This window comes from Plutella xylostella, chromosome 5 (assembly GCF_932276165.1).
Source record: "Plutella xylostella chromosome 5, ilPluXylo3.1, whole genome shotgun sequence".
Classification (NCBI taxonomy): domain Eukaryota; kingdom Metazoa; phylum Arthropoda; class Insecta; order Lepidoptera; family Plutellidae; genus Plutella; species Plutella xylostella.
In genome coordinates this window covers 10,330,072-10,344,286 of record NC_063985.1, presented here as the reverse complement: position 1 = coordinate 10,344,286, position 14,215 = coordinate 10,330,072, and the positions used below count along the sequence as shown (strand labels likewise).

At 41.4% G+C, this 14,215-nt stretch overlaps 4 protein-coding genes across 13 annotated transcripts in view; 2 read left to right on the top strand and 2 right to left on the bottom strand.

Moving 5' to 3' along the window:
* LOC105387116 (phosphatidate phosphatase LPIN2) overlaps window positions 1–2,402 on the top strand; it is a 29,553-nt gene extending 27,151 nt beyond the window's left edge. For 5 of the 7 annotated variants that reach the window (XM_048633447.1, XM_048633446.1, XM_048633445.1 and 2 more), the window contains one exon: window positions 959–2,402. In XM_048633447.1, the coding sequence (XP_048489404.1) occupies window positions 959–1,118 (160 nt within the window). In that variant the 3' untranslated portion in view covers window positions 1,119–2,402. Of the gene's footprint in view, window positions 1–107; window positions 217–958 lie in introns of all 7 variants that reach the window. The other 2 variants (XM_048633449.1, XM_048633450.1) reach the window with 2 other exon arrangements.
* Window positions 2,403–2,832: 430 nt separating this feature from the next.
* LOC105387117 (mRNA turnover protein 4 homolog) lies at window positions 2,833–4,475 on the bottom strand. The gene is made up of 4 exons (XM_011557798.3): window positions 4,315–4,475; window positions 3,967–4,211; window positions 3,514–3,762; window positions 2,833–3,113 (listed from the first exon to the last, which is right to left on the bottom strand). The coding sequence occupies exons 1-4, from the start codon at window positions 4,340–4,342 to the stop codon at window positions 2,886–2,888; spliced, it is 750 nt and encodes a 249-aa protein (XP_011556100.1). The 5' UTR covers window positions 4,343–4,475; the 3' UTR covers window positions 2,833–2,885.
* Window positions 4,476–5,236: 761 nt separating this feature from the next.
* LOC105387118 (14-3-3 protein zeta) lies at window positions 5,237–10,495 on the top strand. Of its 4 annotated transcripts, none has more exons than XM_011557802.3 (5): window positions 5,237–5,393; window positions 8,002–8,337; window positions 8,949–9,072; window positions 9,491–9,654; window positions 10,058–10,495. In XM_011557802.3, the coding sequence occupies exons 2-5, from the start codon at window positions 8,038–8,040 to the stop codon at window positions 10,211–10,213; spliced, it is 744 nt and encodes a 247-aa protein (XP_011556104.1). In that variant the 5' UTR covers window positions 5,237–5,393; window positions 8,002–8,037; the 3' UTR covers window positions 10,214–10,495. The 4 variants fall into 4 exon arrangements, with proteins under 4 accessions (XP_011556104.1, XP_011556101.1, XP_011556102.1 ...); XM_011557799.3 differs by lacking the exon at window positions 9,491–9,654 and adding an exon at window positions 9,244–9,407; XM_011557800.3 differs by lacking the exons at window positions 5,237–5,393; window positions 9,491–9,654 and adding exons at window positions 5,508–5,662; window positions 9,244–9,407.
* A 1,353-nt stretch (window positions 10,496–11,848) lies between these two features.
* On the bottom strand, window positions 11,849–13,422 carry LOC119692312. Its single transcript, XM_038112440.2, has 2 exons — window positions 13,064–13,422; window positions 11,849–12,973 (listed from the first exon to the last, which is right to left on the bottom strand). The coding sequence occupies exons 1-2, from the start codon at window positions 13,179–13,181 to the stop codon at window positions 12,081–12,083; spliced, it is 1,011 nt and encodes a 336-aa protein (XP_037968368.2). The 5' UTR covers window positions 13,182–13,422; the 3' UTR covers window positions 11,849–12,080.
* Between the last annotated feature and the right edge of the window lie 793 nt (window positions 13,423–14,215).

Genomic DNA, 14,215 nt, shown 5'->3' with positions numbered 1-14,215 from the left:
TGTGTCCTGTCGTGACTTTTTGGTACGGTTAACCCCTGGGTGGATGGCATTGTGAATTAACATGTGTACACTCAGCTGTCTATATTCGGCGAACATTTCTATTTCAGCTACCACGTGCAAAGTGACATGGTCGATGATTTCTTCCCACACCGCGAAACTCTAGTCCAAAGCTAATAACAAACGTTAGGAAACACTTTAGAGCTGATAGTCACTCCGGTAAGAGGCATGTCTACAGCTTAGATCATCTGTGACAGTCACAAATCGACCACATACCTACTCGCTAATCTAACGAGCTGACAAATTAACATCTAAAACATCGCCATGTCATCTGTGTTGTTCTCTCAACTTTAGCTCCGCTAATATGTCTTCTGCTTTTGTTTTGTGATGGTCATTACTTTTACTTCTTTCGGACTACTTGTAAAGTTCAATCATTGATACGGGAAACGTCTACTAAGTTAATATTGGTTCTGGTTACAATTTATTCTTAATTCTTTCGGTGTTGATAATTTTAACAAGATATTCCGGTAGCGGGTCATTGAAACTTTTAACAGTCTTCCTTCGTTTTCATTCGCAAAAATACGTGGACAATTTATGCGGATTCTTAAATGCTTAACTGATCAATTTCTAACATCTTAATCATTATCAAAATTGGTTTGGAAAACTCTAAAATGCAAAGTGTACTGCGAAGGAGTTCTCTTATCATCATAATTTCTAATGTACTCTTTGTTAATATCTTATAGATTTAAATCTATTTAATTAGCTGTCAATCTAAAATAACGGTAAAAACAGACCTAAATTATGTGATTAAATTACGAAAGCAAAAACTCCATAAAATATCTCAAATTTCTATGAAAATAATAGCATCTTCTGTTCTGTTTTCAATCCAAAGTTGCCTTCTTGCCCAACCACACCCTCCCTCTTTACCACAAAGCCTAACCCCTCAATCTCCTACCCCCAGGTACTCCCACATGTCGGTGCTAGTGGACCAGGTGTTCCCGCCGGCGCTGTGCGAGTGGACGGACGAGTTCTCGCACACCAACTACTGGCGCGACCCCGTGCCCGCCCTCGACCTGCCGCCGCCGCCCGCGCCCGCGCCCGTGGCCAAACCTAAGCAGTAGGCCGGTGGGACGGTGAAATGTAGTAAGCGCGGTTTTTAACAAAAATGTGGGGATAAAAAATATTTGTATTGCAAGTTTTTGGGATGTGAATATTTTTTGGATGTCTCGTTTGATGATTCAGATGAGTTGGTTACTTACTTAAATAATTCGATTTGATCGTTTTTGTTGAAAATTGTGATTAGTACATTTTTCCATAGCCAGACATGTTAACAGATAGCATGGGTTAAGCAGTGAAGAATGCTCGTGCTATAAGCAAAAACTACCTTATTCCAGTGTACCTTCAGCTGATCTTATGCCGTAGGTACTTTTATAGAGCTATATCACTGCTCCTGTGCTATCATGGACATGTTTTAGGTACTGGGAACTTTTATAAATGCTTAAATAGGCTGTGAAATACCTAAATTCACAACCTAGCTTCCAAAATGTTCCCAGACTGATTTAAAAAGCAGAACAATATTATCAACTTCACTTACGTTCTGCTTTCAGTCAGCTTTCCACCATTATTGTATTAGGTCTGTACGTTTTAAAGAGTAGTGTAGCTTGTATTGTGTTCGCTGTCGGCCATAGAGTGTGACTGGTGATCTCATGAGCTGTTGACAGTGGCGACCTCTGGTGGCGACACAAGGCTTCGTGACGCTGTGTCTATCTATAAGTACCCACAGGCATGCCTGGTTGCAGTGAGCTAGTTATAATCACCATTATGTAGACTAATGTAATAAACAAATACCAAGACTGTATGTACCACGATTGCAATGACATAAATGTAAATTTTGTTTAGTGTTTAAGTCTCGCGTCTGTTTAGTTCTCGCCGATCATGTAGGCTCTGTGATGACTGATGATTAGCAATGCTTTATTTTTATACTGTGATTATTATTATTTGTATGCTAAGTTGTCTTTGTGTTATTTATACATCCTTATAGAGTATGTGGCCAGAGGCTTCTCAATAATACATAGTTTGATGGTGTCTAGAAACATGGAAATAGTGAATTATATATAACATTTATAAAGTTAAGTTAATTAAAATAAATATTAGACTTTGGGTTTTGCCTGAACTAGGCTTTGGTAAGTTTTATAGTTTAATATATTGTTTCTGTGATGATTATTGCTGTTTTTTTGAAGAACATTTTAGGTATAAATGATTTTCCCTAAAGGGACCTCATGACATTCATTTGCAAAGGTTTATTTTTGTATACATATTTTCAATTCGCAATAAAAGTCTTGTTAGTTTTGAGATTGGTTACTAAAGTTAATTTAAATAAAATACAATGGTGTTTTATACAGTCATTCAGTGTTTTATTTCTTCTATAAAAATATGATGTTTCTTTTATCCTATCCCTAGCACCCAGGTATAGAGCCTCTTATCTATGACTACTATGGGACAACCAAGGACTTTGTACAAAGTCTTTGGGGACAACTTACCCAAGGTTACCTACATAGCTGTCAGATTCTACCTACTGTGGAATTTTATATCAATAAATGAACTTCACTTCTGTGGGTTGTTCAGTTTGACCAGACTACCTATGTCATTTTGGAGCACATAAATAATATCAGTCACAACCTATATTAAGGATTTTTATGCATCTATGAAAAGTAACTTCTCTAACAAGAAGCTGAATCTAACTAAACCTGACAAATATTTCTAAAATTAATCTAGGTACATGATGTATGAATATGAAAGAGGTATAAATGATGGATGAATAAAAAAATAGCCAAATGGTTGTAACAAGTATGTATTACTTACAAATCCTAATAATCAACCACCTACAACTAGCTTTCATCCTCGGCCATCTCTTCATCTTCAAGAACTTCTGCATCATCATTATTTTCTTCATCGGCTTCTGCTTCATCATCACTCGGGCTGTCATCATCTTTGTGGAAACCTTTGCCTTTACTCCAGTGGCATTTGATCACAATTTTAAACTTGGCCATTTGTTTACCGAGAAGCTTTAGAATACTGGCCTGTTCTGGGGTTAGTGGCGAGCCTTTCTTGCAAACCTGGAAGACACAATAGGTTTTATAATGTATGTTTTTAATGCTACTAAAACAATGGCATAAGGTATTGCAATTTTCTTTTTACATTAAAGCACCATTGTTTTTACACTGCCTCATTCAGATAATAGTTACAAGTGCTTCTTTTTGGTCTGGACAAATTTAAAAATTCACATGTTCACTGACACAAAAGAAGAAGAATCTAAAATAATTAATTTGCTCTCATTGTTCAGAAAGAAAAGACAGTAAATTTAAGCTGATATCCAGTACTTGACAAGATTGAGGGAAATATGAGGACTTCTCTGTACATGTACAGAATCAGTCACACTTTCATGTAAAAATATTTGGACTAAATGTTATCCCAACCCATTTTATACATACATGCTAACTAAGACATCATAATTACCTGATACTCTTTTATCAATGTGATAACACCCTTCTCGAGTGAAGTGGGCAGTCCCAGCCGTCTTAAATGTGGTTCAATGGCATGTGAGAATCCAGTGAGAGGTCCTACTGGTAATAGTACATCTTTTGTAGCAACGAACCCTGCTCGTGCAAACTCTTTCTCACTATAACTCTTGAAGTACTCTAGCACATCAAACACATCCTTGTTTGTCATTAAAAGTCCACACTGTCCTTTCAGTTTTTTTGATAGCTGCAAAGTATATGATTTGAAATAAAATTCAAATATGAAGTAATAATATTTAAGGTGAGCCAAGTTGTATGAATGTTATGTGCCATAAAAGTTTGAAAAATATATGTAGCACAAAATATCTTGGCACTCTTATGGATAGTTATAGTCAGCAGTGGGTTTACAGGCTAATGATAATATTATAGATAACAATTAAAATATTCTTACCAAATTGAGTTGATCCTCCAGTTCATCACTTTTTGATTTGCCGAGTGCTAAAGCCATCACCTTATTCTTTCCGAAGAAAAACCTTGAATCGCTCCAGTCATTGCGCAAATCCTTCAGTTTAGCATTTCTCATGTTGTTAACAGTAAAAAGAAATATATGTTCATACTTTGAAATTGAGTTACGAATTTCTTCTATGGTCTTCTGTTTCAATAGCAGCCCTTTCTTGGTTGTCTTGGTAAGAGAAACTGTAATTTAAATAAACCTAAAATTAATTTACATACGTTTCCCCAATCGAGGTATTAATACCCTAAAAAAGAAAGGTTATACACGAATATATAAGTTACGTACCTTTCTTGTCCCTTTTTGATTTTGGCATTTTGATGGAGAGGAATTAAGTAGTTGTTTAAATAATATATTTAGAGAATTCGTCTTGAAAATACATAAAATATTAAGACGCACGTGGTTACAAAAACATGTTATTTGAATGAGTGACAGAACTGACACTTGTCTGACAATGACAGCTAACCACCCTGACACTGACAGTGACAACTGACAAGGATCGATGGTTTCATTGCAAACTAGAACTTCTACTCTGTTAGTTTTAGCCTGGGTGCAAGCTGGGTGCGGCCAAGGATGGGCAAAGGGTACGGCAAATCAAAGCATCTGCCCGTGTATTAGAAAAGGTTATAGAAAATAGAAAGTCCTTGGAAAGGCAAAGAAACCTGATAATCTCCCTGTCAGAATACAGTCTGTCAATGCTGTCAAACATAAGTTGGCGTGCTTGTGCGTTCTAGTGTGTGAGTTTTTTTGCATTATTACCACATTTTGAACAAAAAACATAAAATTTTACGCCACAGGGACGCCAACATGTGCTTGACTTGACAGACTGTAACAATACCAGCAATACAATGTGACCTAGGGGTCAGCTTTCTTTGATAAGTATCAATCAGAATATGAAGTCATTATTCTGAGGTAACAAATGGGACTTTTTCGCAAATACACAGAGAACACGGGTATTTCGCAGACCCCTGAATTGAATGCATTCAAAACCTAGAAAACGACAATAAACTTACATTAATTAATAACATTTGCCAGGCTGTAATGAAAATTGTTTAGCAAATATTTCATTTATTTATTTATTTTATTACTTATTTTAAGTAGCTTGTATAAAAATATTTTTATAAACGAGGCATGTAATATAAAAATTACAATACCTTTGATAATAATGAGTATTTGAACTTCGCGGGCTGATATTTCGTTTCCTCCATAGACAAACTGGCATGGCCGACCTGTCATGAGAACCCTCTTCCGGTTCTTGTTTCCCCTCTGGCCCCGCCGCCGTCAGTGTAGTGTATCGTTCGCCGCAAGAGAAAAACTGAAATTGTGTAGCGATTTGCTGGTTTAATTACTTTTTACCCTTCCATCAAGTAAGTGCATATAAATTTTGTTCAGTGAATGATGTTATATGTGTCAAAATATCGTAGTAATAGTGCATAGTAAAGAAACCGTCTCCCTTCAACTGTGACTGTGACGCATGAAGGAGTGCCCCTCGCAGCCATTTTGCTTCAACCGGCGACACGATTCCGCGGCGCGGTTCTAATCTCCGGCTAGGATACAAGTTCTACAGATAACTATTGATTGACAAGTTCTGTTTGATCGTCGTTGCATGCTGGATTTCTTCCGAGACAGTATTGAGGTAACCAGTCTGGGACATAATAACTTGAATGGTATTGCTTTTTGTCCTTTTACTCCATTCCTTTGCGCCCACTTTCTTTATGGATATGAGTAATCCTTGTCCTCTGTCGTAGATTAAATGTATCTTTGAACTTTTTTTGTCTCTAAAGCCGTTAATTGTGTGATTATCAGATGATTCGCCGACGAGATTGTCTGGAATGTGGGTTTAGCTAATGGTCTAGTACGAGTACGACGCAATTTCGCCGCGCGTACGTACCTATATTCATGCTTTCCGTTATCTGAGTCGATAACGTCGTTAGTGTCAGTTCTGCGAGTTGTCTCCAAGGGAACCTTGCCTTATTGAGCACATGTTTGTCAATGACTCAAGGGCTTACCTCATTGCATCACTGGCGAGGTTTTGTGTGAGAAATCCCAGCTATATCATCTTGTTCAATTAGTCATCAAGCTACTTATACCTCTCTTTACCTTGGCTTGGTAAATCAAGTTTCTCTAATGTCTTTTGGTTCATTGTTTGTGGCTTTAGGTTCTGAGTTAAAAGAATGTGTGTATTATCGGCACCTTATTAGATAAGATCATCAGCCTTTCCTCATGGTAAATGATTTCACATTTAATTTGTTAATAATTATATGTCCAGATTTTCACCATATAATATTTCTCCTCAGATTTTATGTTGATCCCATTGTTTGGCATCTTGTTAGCTGAGATCACAGATATGTGATACCCGTATGATAGGTACATGATAATTTGATAAGATAGCTATCATGTGATAGTGCTATCATGGATGTTTTCTCACTAGTTTCATTCAGATAGACATAAAATAGTTCATAAAAGAAAAAATTCAATGCAATTTAACTAATTTTTTTTATTACAAGAATAGATTGTAAATCTTATTGTTGATTTTATGCCATGAAACTCAAAGCAAAAAGAGTTTAATAAATACCAGGAAATTGGCCTTTTCTATTGTGTCCTTGCCCTGATTTAACTGAATGTCGTTCTGGTGCATTTTATTGATCTGATTTCCAATGGAGATTCCATGACTCATAGCAAAGATGTGTCCGCTCCGCTGTCACAATTTTTGGTTTAATACAATAATATTGCATACACTTGTTTAAACAATTGTTCCCATTCATGTTGCCTATGTCAATGAACCGGTTCAATTATTATACTTTGTTTTATCATTATAATAGTATGAGTAGTCATGACATGTTGTAGTTCATACCAATATGTAATGCAATGACTATACCTAGCTACCACCTTGGCAGAATTGTTTCATCCAAATAAAATCTATACATGGTTTTACTACACTCAAACAGTGCACCTAGATTACGCACACAGACGCACTACGCAAGCCTAGACCCTGGACAAGAGAAGCATAGGTATAGGTGCATAAATCAATAACAGCGTGCCTAGATTTGCTACGAGCCTGTACTCTATAGCCTAAAGGTCATGAACTCAATTTATGTTGCATACCTACTTTATGTATTGATGCTCTTTCTCGGATTGCCTATACAATATACATAGGTACATACAAAATGTAGAATAGTGTATTTTTTCGTAACACCATAGTAATAGTAAATAAGCATAAAAACGTAAAGAGTACTCTCATCCCATGGCCTTGAATAGATAATGCGTAGGTGGTACCCATGCCAAGCTAAAGTATGCAATAACGATGATATACACCTACCTATCATGTAATTTCACGTGTCTTATATGGACGAGATAGCTACCTAAATATGTAGTTGATAACCCTGAAGGAAGTTTCTAGAAACTGCATTGCATTATTGAGGGCGCCATTGCCATTTTCGAGTTATTGCGTTTATGACTCCGTAAGTCGAGGTCGTAATTTTAAATAGGTGAATCATAATTGATGATGATTCGGTAACTATGCAAGGTTCCGCACCCTAGCAACAGCGAGGGGTCGGGGCGCTGCGGGGGCGGCGCCGGGCGGGCGCGCGGGGGGCGGCCGCTCGTCGTATTTCGTCTGGAGTGTTTATCCCGCGACGGCGACGGCGGATCAATACCGGTGGCGCAGTGGCGGCGGCAGCGGCGTCGCGCGCCCCCGGCCCAGCCCCGAGTCTGTGAGATGCTGTCAGACCGAACGGACGCCGCGTCGATGTCGCGTTTGACCGCTCTTTGAGCTACGCGTTCATTTTTCACTGCGCTAGTGCGCTCGTAGCCTAAGGTGCGCATTGTTTCATGATGACAAATTACCCAATTCGGATTCACATCAGTGGAAGTGACATCTAACGATTAGTCTTTCTGAGAAAAAAACTACTACGCTCGCGTCGTAGTGGCCTTCGCGGACCACGTTGGCTGACCGTGACTCATACTTTTTTGCAGGGGCATCAGTGAATTAATAGCCACCCATCGTCCACGATGTCCGTCGACAAGGAGGAACTGGTGCAGCGCGCCAAGTTGGCGGAGCAGGCGGAGCGCTACGACGACATGGCGGCCGCGATGAAGGAGGTGACGGAGACGGGCGTGGAGCTCAGCAACGAGGAGCGCAACCTGCTGTCCGTGGCCTACAAGAACGTGGTGGGCGCGCGCCGCTCCTCGTGGCGGGTCATCTCCTCCATTGAACAGAAAACCGAAGGCTCCGAAAGAAAACAACAGATGGCTAAAGAATATAGGGTTAAAGTAGAAAAGGAGCTCAGAGAAATCTGCTATGATGTACTGGTAAGAATCATTTATTGTACATCTAGGTACGACATATTCCACAGGTCCTTGGGTTGGCGGAGTGCCGCGGGGTGCAGGGGGATGGGCGCGGCGGCGCGGGTGCAGCGCGTCACTGCGCGCGCCGCCGCCGCCGTCCCGCTCCCGTCCGTTGCCCCTCCGTATAACATATTAATTGCAGCCATCAATAATTTCGCAAACCATTTTCTTGCAACTGAAACTCGATGTTTTCAGAGATTATCCTCTCTGTAGTTTCTTACAGAGGGATTATATCGTATTACATGTATACTATAGAGAGTTTAACTTAGCTTCGGCGATTAGGCGCATGACTCATACGTAAGGCCCGTGAGCCCGCATGACTCCTTTCAGAATGTCGCGAATGTTACACAAGTGACGTCATCGAATGGAGTCCCCTCTTTTTACAATTCAACTTCAATTTACAATGCAAATGTAGGTGTTAGATCTTATCACATGATGAAAAATTACCCAATATGGATTCACTTGGTGAACATGAACTTTAACGATTAGTCTTTCTGAAGAGAATTATTGATAAGTCCTCCAAGTGTTCATTCTATCACTACCAATTCCTAAGCATCCATTCTTCTCCATTTCAGGGTCTGCTTGACAAACACCTAATCCCTAAGGCTAGTAATCCAGAAAGTAAAGTATTCTACCTTAAAATGAAAGGAGATTACTACAGGTACCTCGCAGAAGTGGCCACAGGAGAAACCAGAAATAGTAAGTTTCCTTATTTAATGATTCATCCAGGTTAAGCTAACTTCCCAAGAACACCTCACTTGAACAAATTCTACCTATTTTTCGAAATACATACTTACCTTTACACACTTCATTGTTGAAACTTAAGGTTTTTTACTTTGCTAGGAGTTAACATACAACTATTTATTACAGCCGTCGTAGAGGACTCACAGAAAGCTTACCAGGACGCTTTCGAGATCAGCAAGGCGAAAATGCAGCCCACACATCCAATCAGGCTGGGGCTCGCGTTAAATTTCTCCGTCTTCTATTATGAGATATTAAATTCACCCGACAAGGCGTGTCAGCTCGCTAAACAGGTTAATATGGCTCAGAGTAGTCTCTGTGCTGGCTGGGCGAGGTCCGTTCCCTGCTAGGTACTAATGGCTCGCGTTTTCCGCAGCGGTCGTCGAGGACTCTCAGAAGGCCTACCAGGAAGCCTTCGACATTGCTAAGGCCAAAATGCAACCCACCCACCCCATCAGACTCGGCCTCGCGCTCAACTTCTCAGTCTTTTATTACGAGATTATCAACTCCCCGGCGCGCGCGTGCCACTTAGCTAAACAGGTTTATCTCTCACCTACCGTGTGACTCGATCTTAACCAGGACTAATTCCTACTAAGACTTGTGATACATAATCCTGCGTCTGCATGGTTGAATGCCTTCATTGACCTCACTTATAAAATAAAACAACCGATTGTCCTCGACTAATGTTTGCCTAGCATGTCTCATGATTAACAATACCAACTCGACCCAGCCAGTACCGGAGTTATATTTTAATTAATATTTAACAACTTCAATTATCGACACAACATCTCATGGTTTTTTATTACCACCCCCTGTCATAAATTACAAATAACAAGCATAAAATAATATCAACTGTAAATTACATTGACATTTGATTAGTGAAGTACCATGCAGTGGACATGTTGTGTCGCTGGGCACAGTTCTGACGTGCGCTATGTTGCAGGCGTTCGACGACGCCATCGCCGAGCTGGACACCCTCAACGAGGACTCGTACAAGGACTCGACGCTGATCATGCAGCTGCTGCGCGACAACCTCACTCTGTGGACGTCGGACACGCAGGGCGACGGCGACGAGCCTGCCGAGGGCGGCGACAACTAACCGCCTCGCCGCCCCCTCTCTCGCATTTGTTCTCATCGGTGTTCTGTACGAGTGACAGTGTCGCGCCGCGGGGACTCTCGCGACACACACACACTGAGCCGCCGCTTGTAAAAATGTTAAATGTCGTTCGCAGCGGACCTTCACGTTCCGTCTAAATGTTATGTGTCATCTTTGACGGTTTTGTATTTCTGTATTTACACTGGATTACAGATATCGAGCTGACCTGATGAATATAAATATTTATAACTTAAGTTATTAAAATTACGGTTTCTTAAGTTAAAAGTGTTTTCCTTTCGATAAGTGTTAATTTTAACAGCCCGGTCGGCCCCTGAGCAACATTCCTACCGCCGCATGTCAGCCGCGAGGGATCATAGTGGTGAATGTTGGAAATATGCATTAGATTACTAAACATTTGTTGAATCAACGCCCATTGACCCAATGAAATTAGATTTTTCATGAATTAACCTACTACTAGGCTGTATCAAATTAGGGCACAAAAAACTTGTTAGTGTCGTTATATGTGGTTTTTGTGATGTCCTCTTAAATTTTAAATATTACCAAAGGCAACTGTTATTATTGTTGACATTAACCATTTTGTTGTGCCCGTCATTGATTAATTATTAGCATTCTGAATTTTCAGGCATTTACTAGCAAAATAGTCTTTTTTGTGATGAACAGATATTGTAACATTTCTGCTGCATTTTATCAGCCATTAATCTATTATATTTTTCATGTTTCCACCAATAAACTTTTGTATTAAATACAATTTTTAGTTTTAGAAACCAATATTTAAATAAACCGCCACCTATTAACCCAAACGATGTTTATCTACAACTGCAGTTTTGATATCAACCCATTTGAAAAACTTAAATGTTAAAAGTCACACTACTTTAGAAGGACTTTTTTGAAGTAATCTGAAATATTATTTATAAACAATTTTCTAAACTAGATTGAAATATTGGAAACGTTTGGGATTTTAACAAATGGGATTCAAAACCATGGTTCCAATGATTCAAATCGAAAATCAATACCAAGCTCAAAAATTTTAACCGATAAAGAAAGCAAAGTAATAACTGGCGCCACCCCCTTCCTGACCCAATACGAAGTGTGCTCCTAACCAGAAAGAGGATCTACGAGCTACGAGAGCGTCCATCAACCTAAGTATTTACCTACCTGTCTAGTTTCCTGATCCCTAATAGGTAAGTAGGCGACTATAAATATATGGTGCCGACGACCGACGGTCCCTGGTTCGATCCCGGACTGGCAAAGTAAATACCCATATTCTATACATTAACTTTAAATACAGTAGTGGTTTAGCAATGCCAACCTCGCTAGGGAGTACAAGTTCAGTAAGGACCCCCGCGCATTAGGCAGCCTGGCTGCGCAGCCAGGGTTGTGGCAGCCAGTAAAACATATGATGTTGTATAGGAGCCCGCGCACTAGGCAGCCACGGATTCCCATATATTTTACTGGCTTCCGCAACCTGGCTGCGCAGCCAGGCTGCCTAGTGCGCGGGGGGCCTAAGTAAGAGCTTTACATCGATTGCGGTTCTCCTCCTTAGTTCATATTACTATGAAATGCATGTTTATATAAAAGGGTCTCTAGGAACAAAATAATAACTCATTGTATACAAAATTACAAAAATATATTTTATTCGAATACAAAAGTACCTACCCATTTGTAAAAACAAACAAAATAGCAGTCTTCTCTATTTATAACTAAGTTAGGGGAGTGAATTAATGTACACTCAACTCTACAATCCCATCCAGAAACGATCAATCCACAACAGTGAGCCGACTTTCACTAACCATCCGTCATTTTTAAATGCAACTGTCCAATGTCCATCCAACCTACTCTTTTACGGAGCCTATACCTCGTCAACATCGACATTTTTAGCGCCTATTGTAAAAATCTTCCTCAAACGGGGTAACGTTAGAATACACAACACTGGACGCAACATCAAGGCTGCAAGATATACACAAGTGAATGCTAGTGACAGCACTGCCATGGAGGCGCTGGGCGCGGCGGGAACGTCGTCCTGCGACGAGGCCAGCACCCCGAGCATCGTGAGCACTGACCGCGGCGCGCACATCACTACGTAAACAATGATAAGGTACAGAGATAACTTGACCGCCGCCACGGTCTCCTCGTTATCGATAACGGCTAATCGCTTGATTGCTTTCAATTTAGCGATAGCTAATGCGATGATTACACAGAAAATGAACGCGGGAAAAATGAGGTTGAAGACTGCGAGCATGGTGTGTATGTTGAGTCGGTGGCTGGCGTCCGTCACGTAGCAGTGCGTGGCGTGGTCCCGCGCGCGCGTGGTGGCCATCACGAGCTGCGGCACGCTGAGCGACGCCGCCAGCACCCACACGCAGGCGCTGGGCGTGCGCACGGCCACGCGCCGCGCCGCGCCGCTCGGCACGCGCAGCCCGCGCGGCGTGGACGAGTCGCTGGGCGCCACCAGGCTGTGCCGCGACGACCGCACCTCCTCGTCCTCCACGTCCGAGCTCCTCTTCCTCCGCCGCAGCTCCTCCCGCGTCTCCAGGTCCAGCGTGGCGAGGCAGTGCAGCGCCAACGTCACGATGAAGTACAGCGAGGCCGTGGAAGCGAACACGTCTGTGCCCTTGTAGACGACGCAACCGGCGAAGCCGAAACTCCATGTCCTTGAATTAAACGTCCATATCTCGGGAGATATAACGGCCACAAGCAGAATGACGTCAGCGACCATCAGTTGAATAAGTATGGAGAATAGTCCTGGGAACAAAAGGATTTAATTTAGTTCAGTGGGTTGGTTATTTCTTTGTTTAATTATTATTTATTTATCAGACAAGAAGTAAAGTTTACCATTGCTGGAGCGCCTGTAGAGTGCAGCGAGCAGCGCGCAGTTGGCGAGCGCGGCGGCGCCGGCGCCGGCGGCCAGCGCGGGGGCCAGCGCGAGGGGCGCCAGCAGCGCGGAGCCCATGCCGTCCTGCCGCCGCCCGCGCGCAGGGAGCAATGACTGCCAGACGCCTCCACGCTCCTCCCCGCGTTCCCCGACGCACGTTTTTTTATTCTCACTTGTTTGCTTGTGACTCACAAGTCTCACAACAAACACATGCGCGAGAGAACCGAGACGAACGAAATCACCCTCACGTTAATACTTATATTTCTTGTTTCTCTCCTTTAATAATATGAGTAAAACAAGTGATCGATGCGCACACGCACGGCGGTGTGAGCGCGGGAAGGGCGGGATTCTCTGAATAGCTATCGGCTCATTGTTATTCAAAGTTCGCAACATAGACTCAAATCTGCAAGTGAAGACCGGCGAAAAGCCGTTACGTTCGTCATAACCATATTTAGGTTGGTAGTCTTGAACTTTAGCATATGTGGGCTCCCATCTATTTGAGTAGGTTGGTACAATAATGTATATTACTTCCAGAATACCTATTTGATAATATAGGTTGTACGCCGTAAAGTTAAAATTTGTTTTCAGGACAACTATAAGTAGATGAGGATCACCCGAGTCCTCGTTGTTCTATGGTGAGGGTAATGGAAATGAACAAAGGGCAAAAAGGCAGTTATGCCAACGATGAACTTGGCAAACAGTGCCCTAAATTCCTTACATAATAAGTAACAAACAAAACCAACCGTTAGGTAGGGACTTTACTTTAAAACCTTTTTGTATTCCGTTAGCCAGTTTTGAATTTGTATGGAGTTCTGTAACTTTTATCAAACCATAACTCGACCCTTTGCCTCAGCAGGCACTGTTTAGTATGGAATGATCAACGAAATGGTGGTGAATACAACTCGTGATGACCGGCACCAAGAACCCCTTCCCTGTCCTGACCTCATGCATGGCCTAATGAGCATTATTTTCTCCATCTTTCTCGTTCAGTTACTATGAGCTGCCTGCCCACTGCTCACCTATCAGTTTAGAGTTTATTAAGTTTTGCTATGTTAGGAGTTAAGTACTCGTAAGTATACAATTAGGTACCTATAGATAGAGACATCTAGAGC

Excerpts from the sequence above, each read along its gene's own strand:
- LOC119692312 (XM_038112440.2), bottom strand. The coding sequence starts at position 13,181 with ATGGGCTCCGCGCTGCTGGCGCCCCTCGCGCTGGCCCCCGCGCTGGCC. Across the intron at positions 12,974-13,063 it reads CTACAGGCGCTCCAGCAATG|GACTATTCTCCATACTTATT; the intron begins GTAAACTTTACT and ends TTTTGTTCCCAG.
- LOC105387118 (XM_011557802.3), top strand. The coding sequence starts at position 8,038 with ATGTCCGTCGACAAGGAGGAACTGGTGCAGCGCGCCAAGTTGGCGGAG. Across the intron at positions 8,338-8,948 it reads AAATCTGCTATGATGTACTG|GGTCTGCTTGACAAACACCT; the intron begins GTAAGAATCATT and ends TCTCCATTTCAG. Across the intron at positions 9,655-10,057 it reads CGTGCCACTTAGCTAAACAG|GCGTTCGACGACGCCATCGC; the intron begins GTTTATCTCTCA and ends GCTATGTTGCAG.
- LOC105387117 (XM_011557798.3), bottom strand. The coding sequence starts at position 4,342 with ATGCCAAAATCAAAAAGGGACAAGAAAG. Across the intron at positions 4,212-4,314 it reads ATCAAAAAGGGACAAGAAAG|TTTCTCTTACCAAGACAACC; the intron begins GTACGTAACTTA and ends TTTAAATTACAG. Across the intron at positions 3,114-3,513 it reads CATTGATAAAAGAGTATCAG|GTTTGCAAGAAAGGCTCGCC; the intron begins GTAATTATGATG and ends TGTGTCTTCCAG.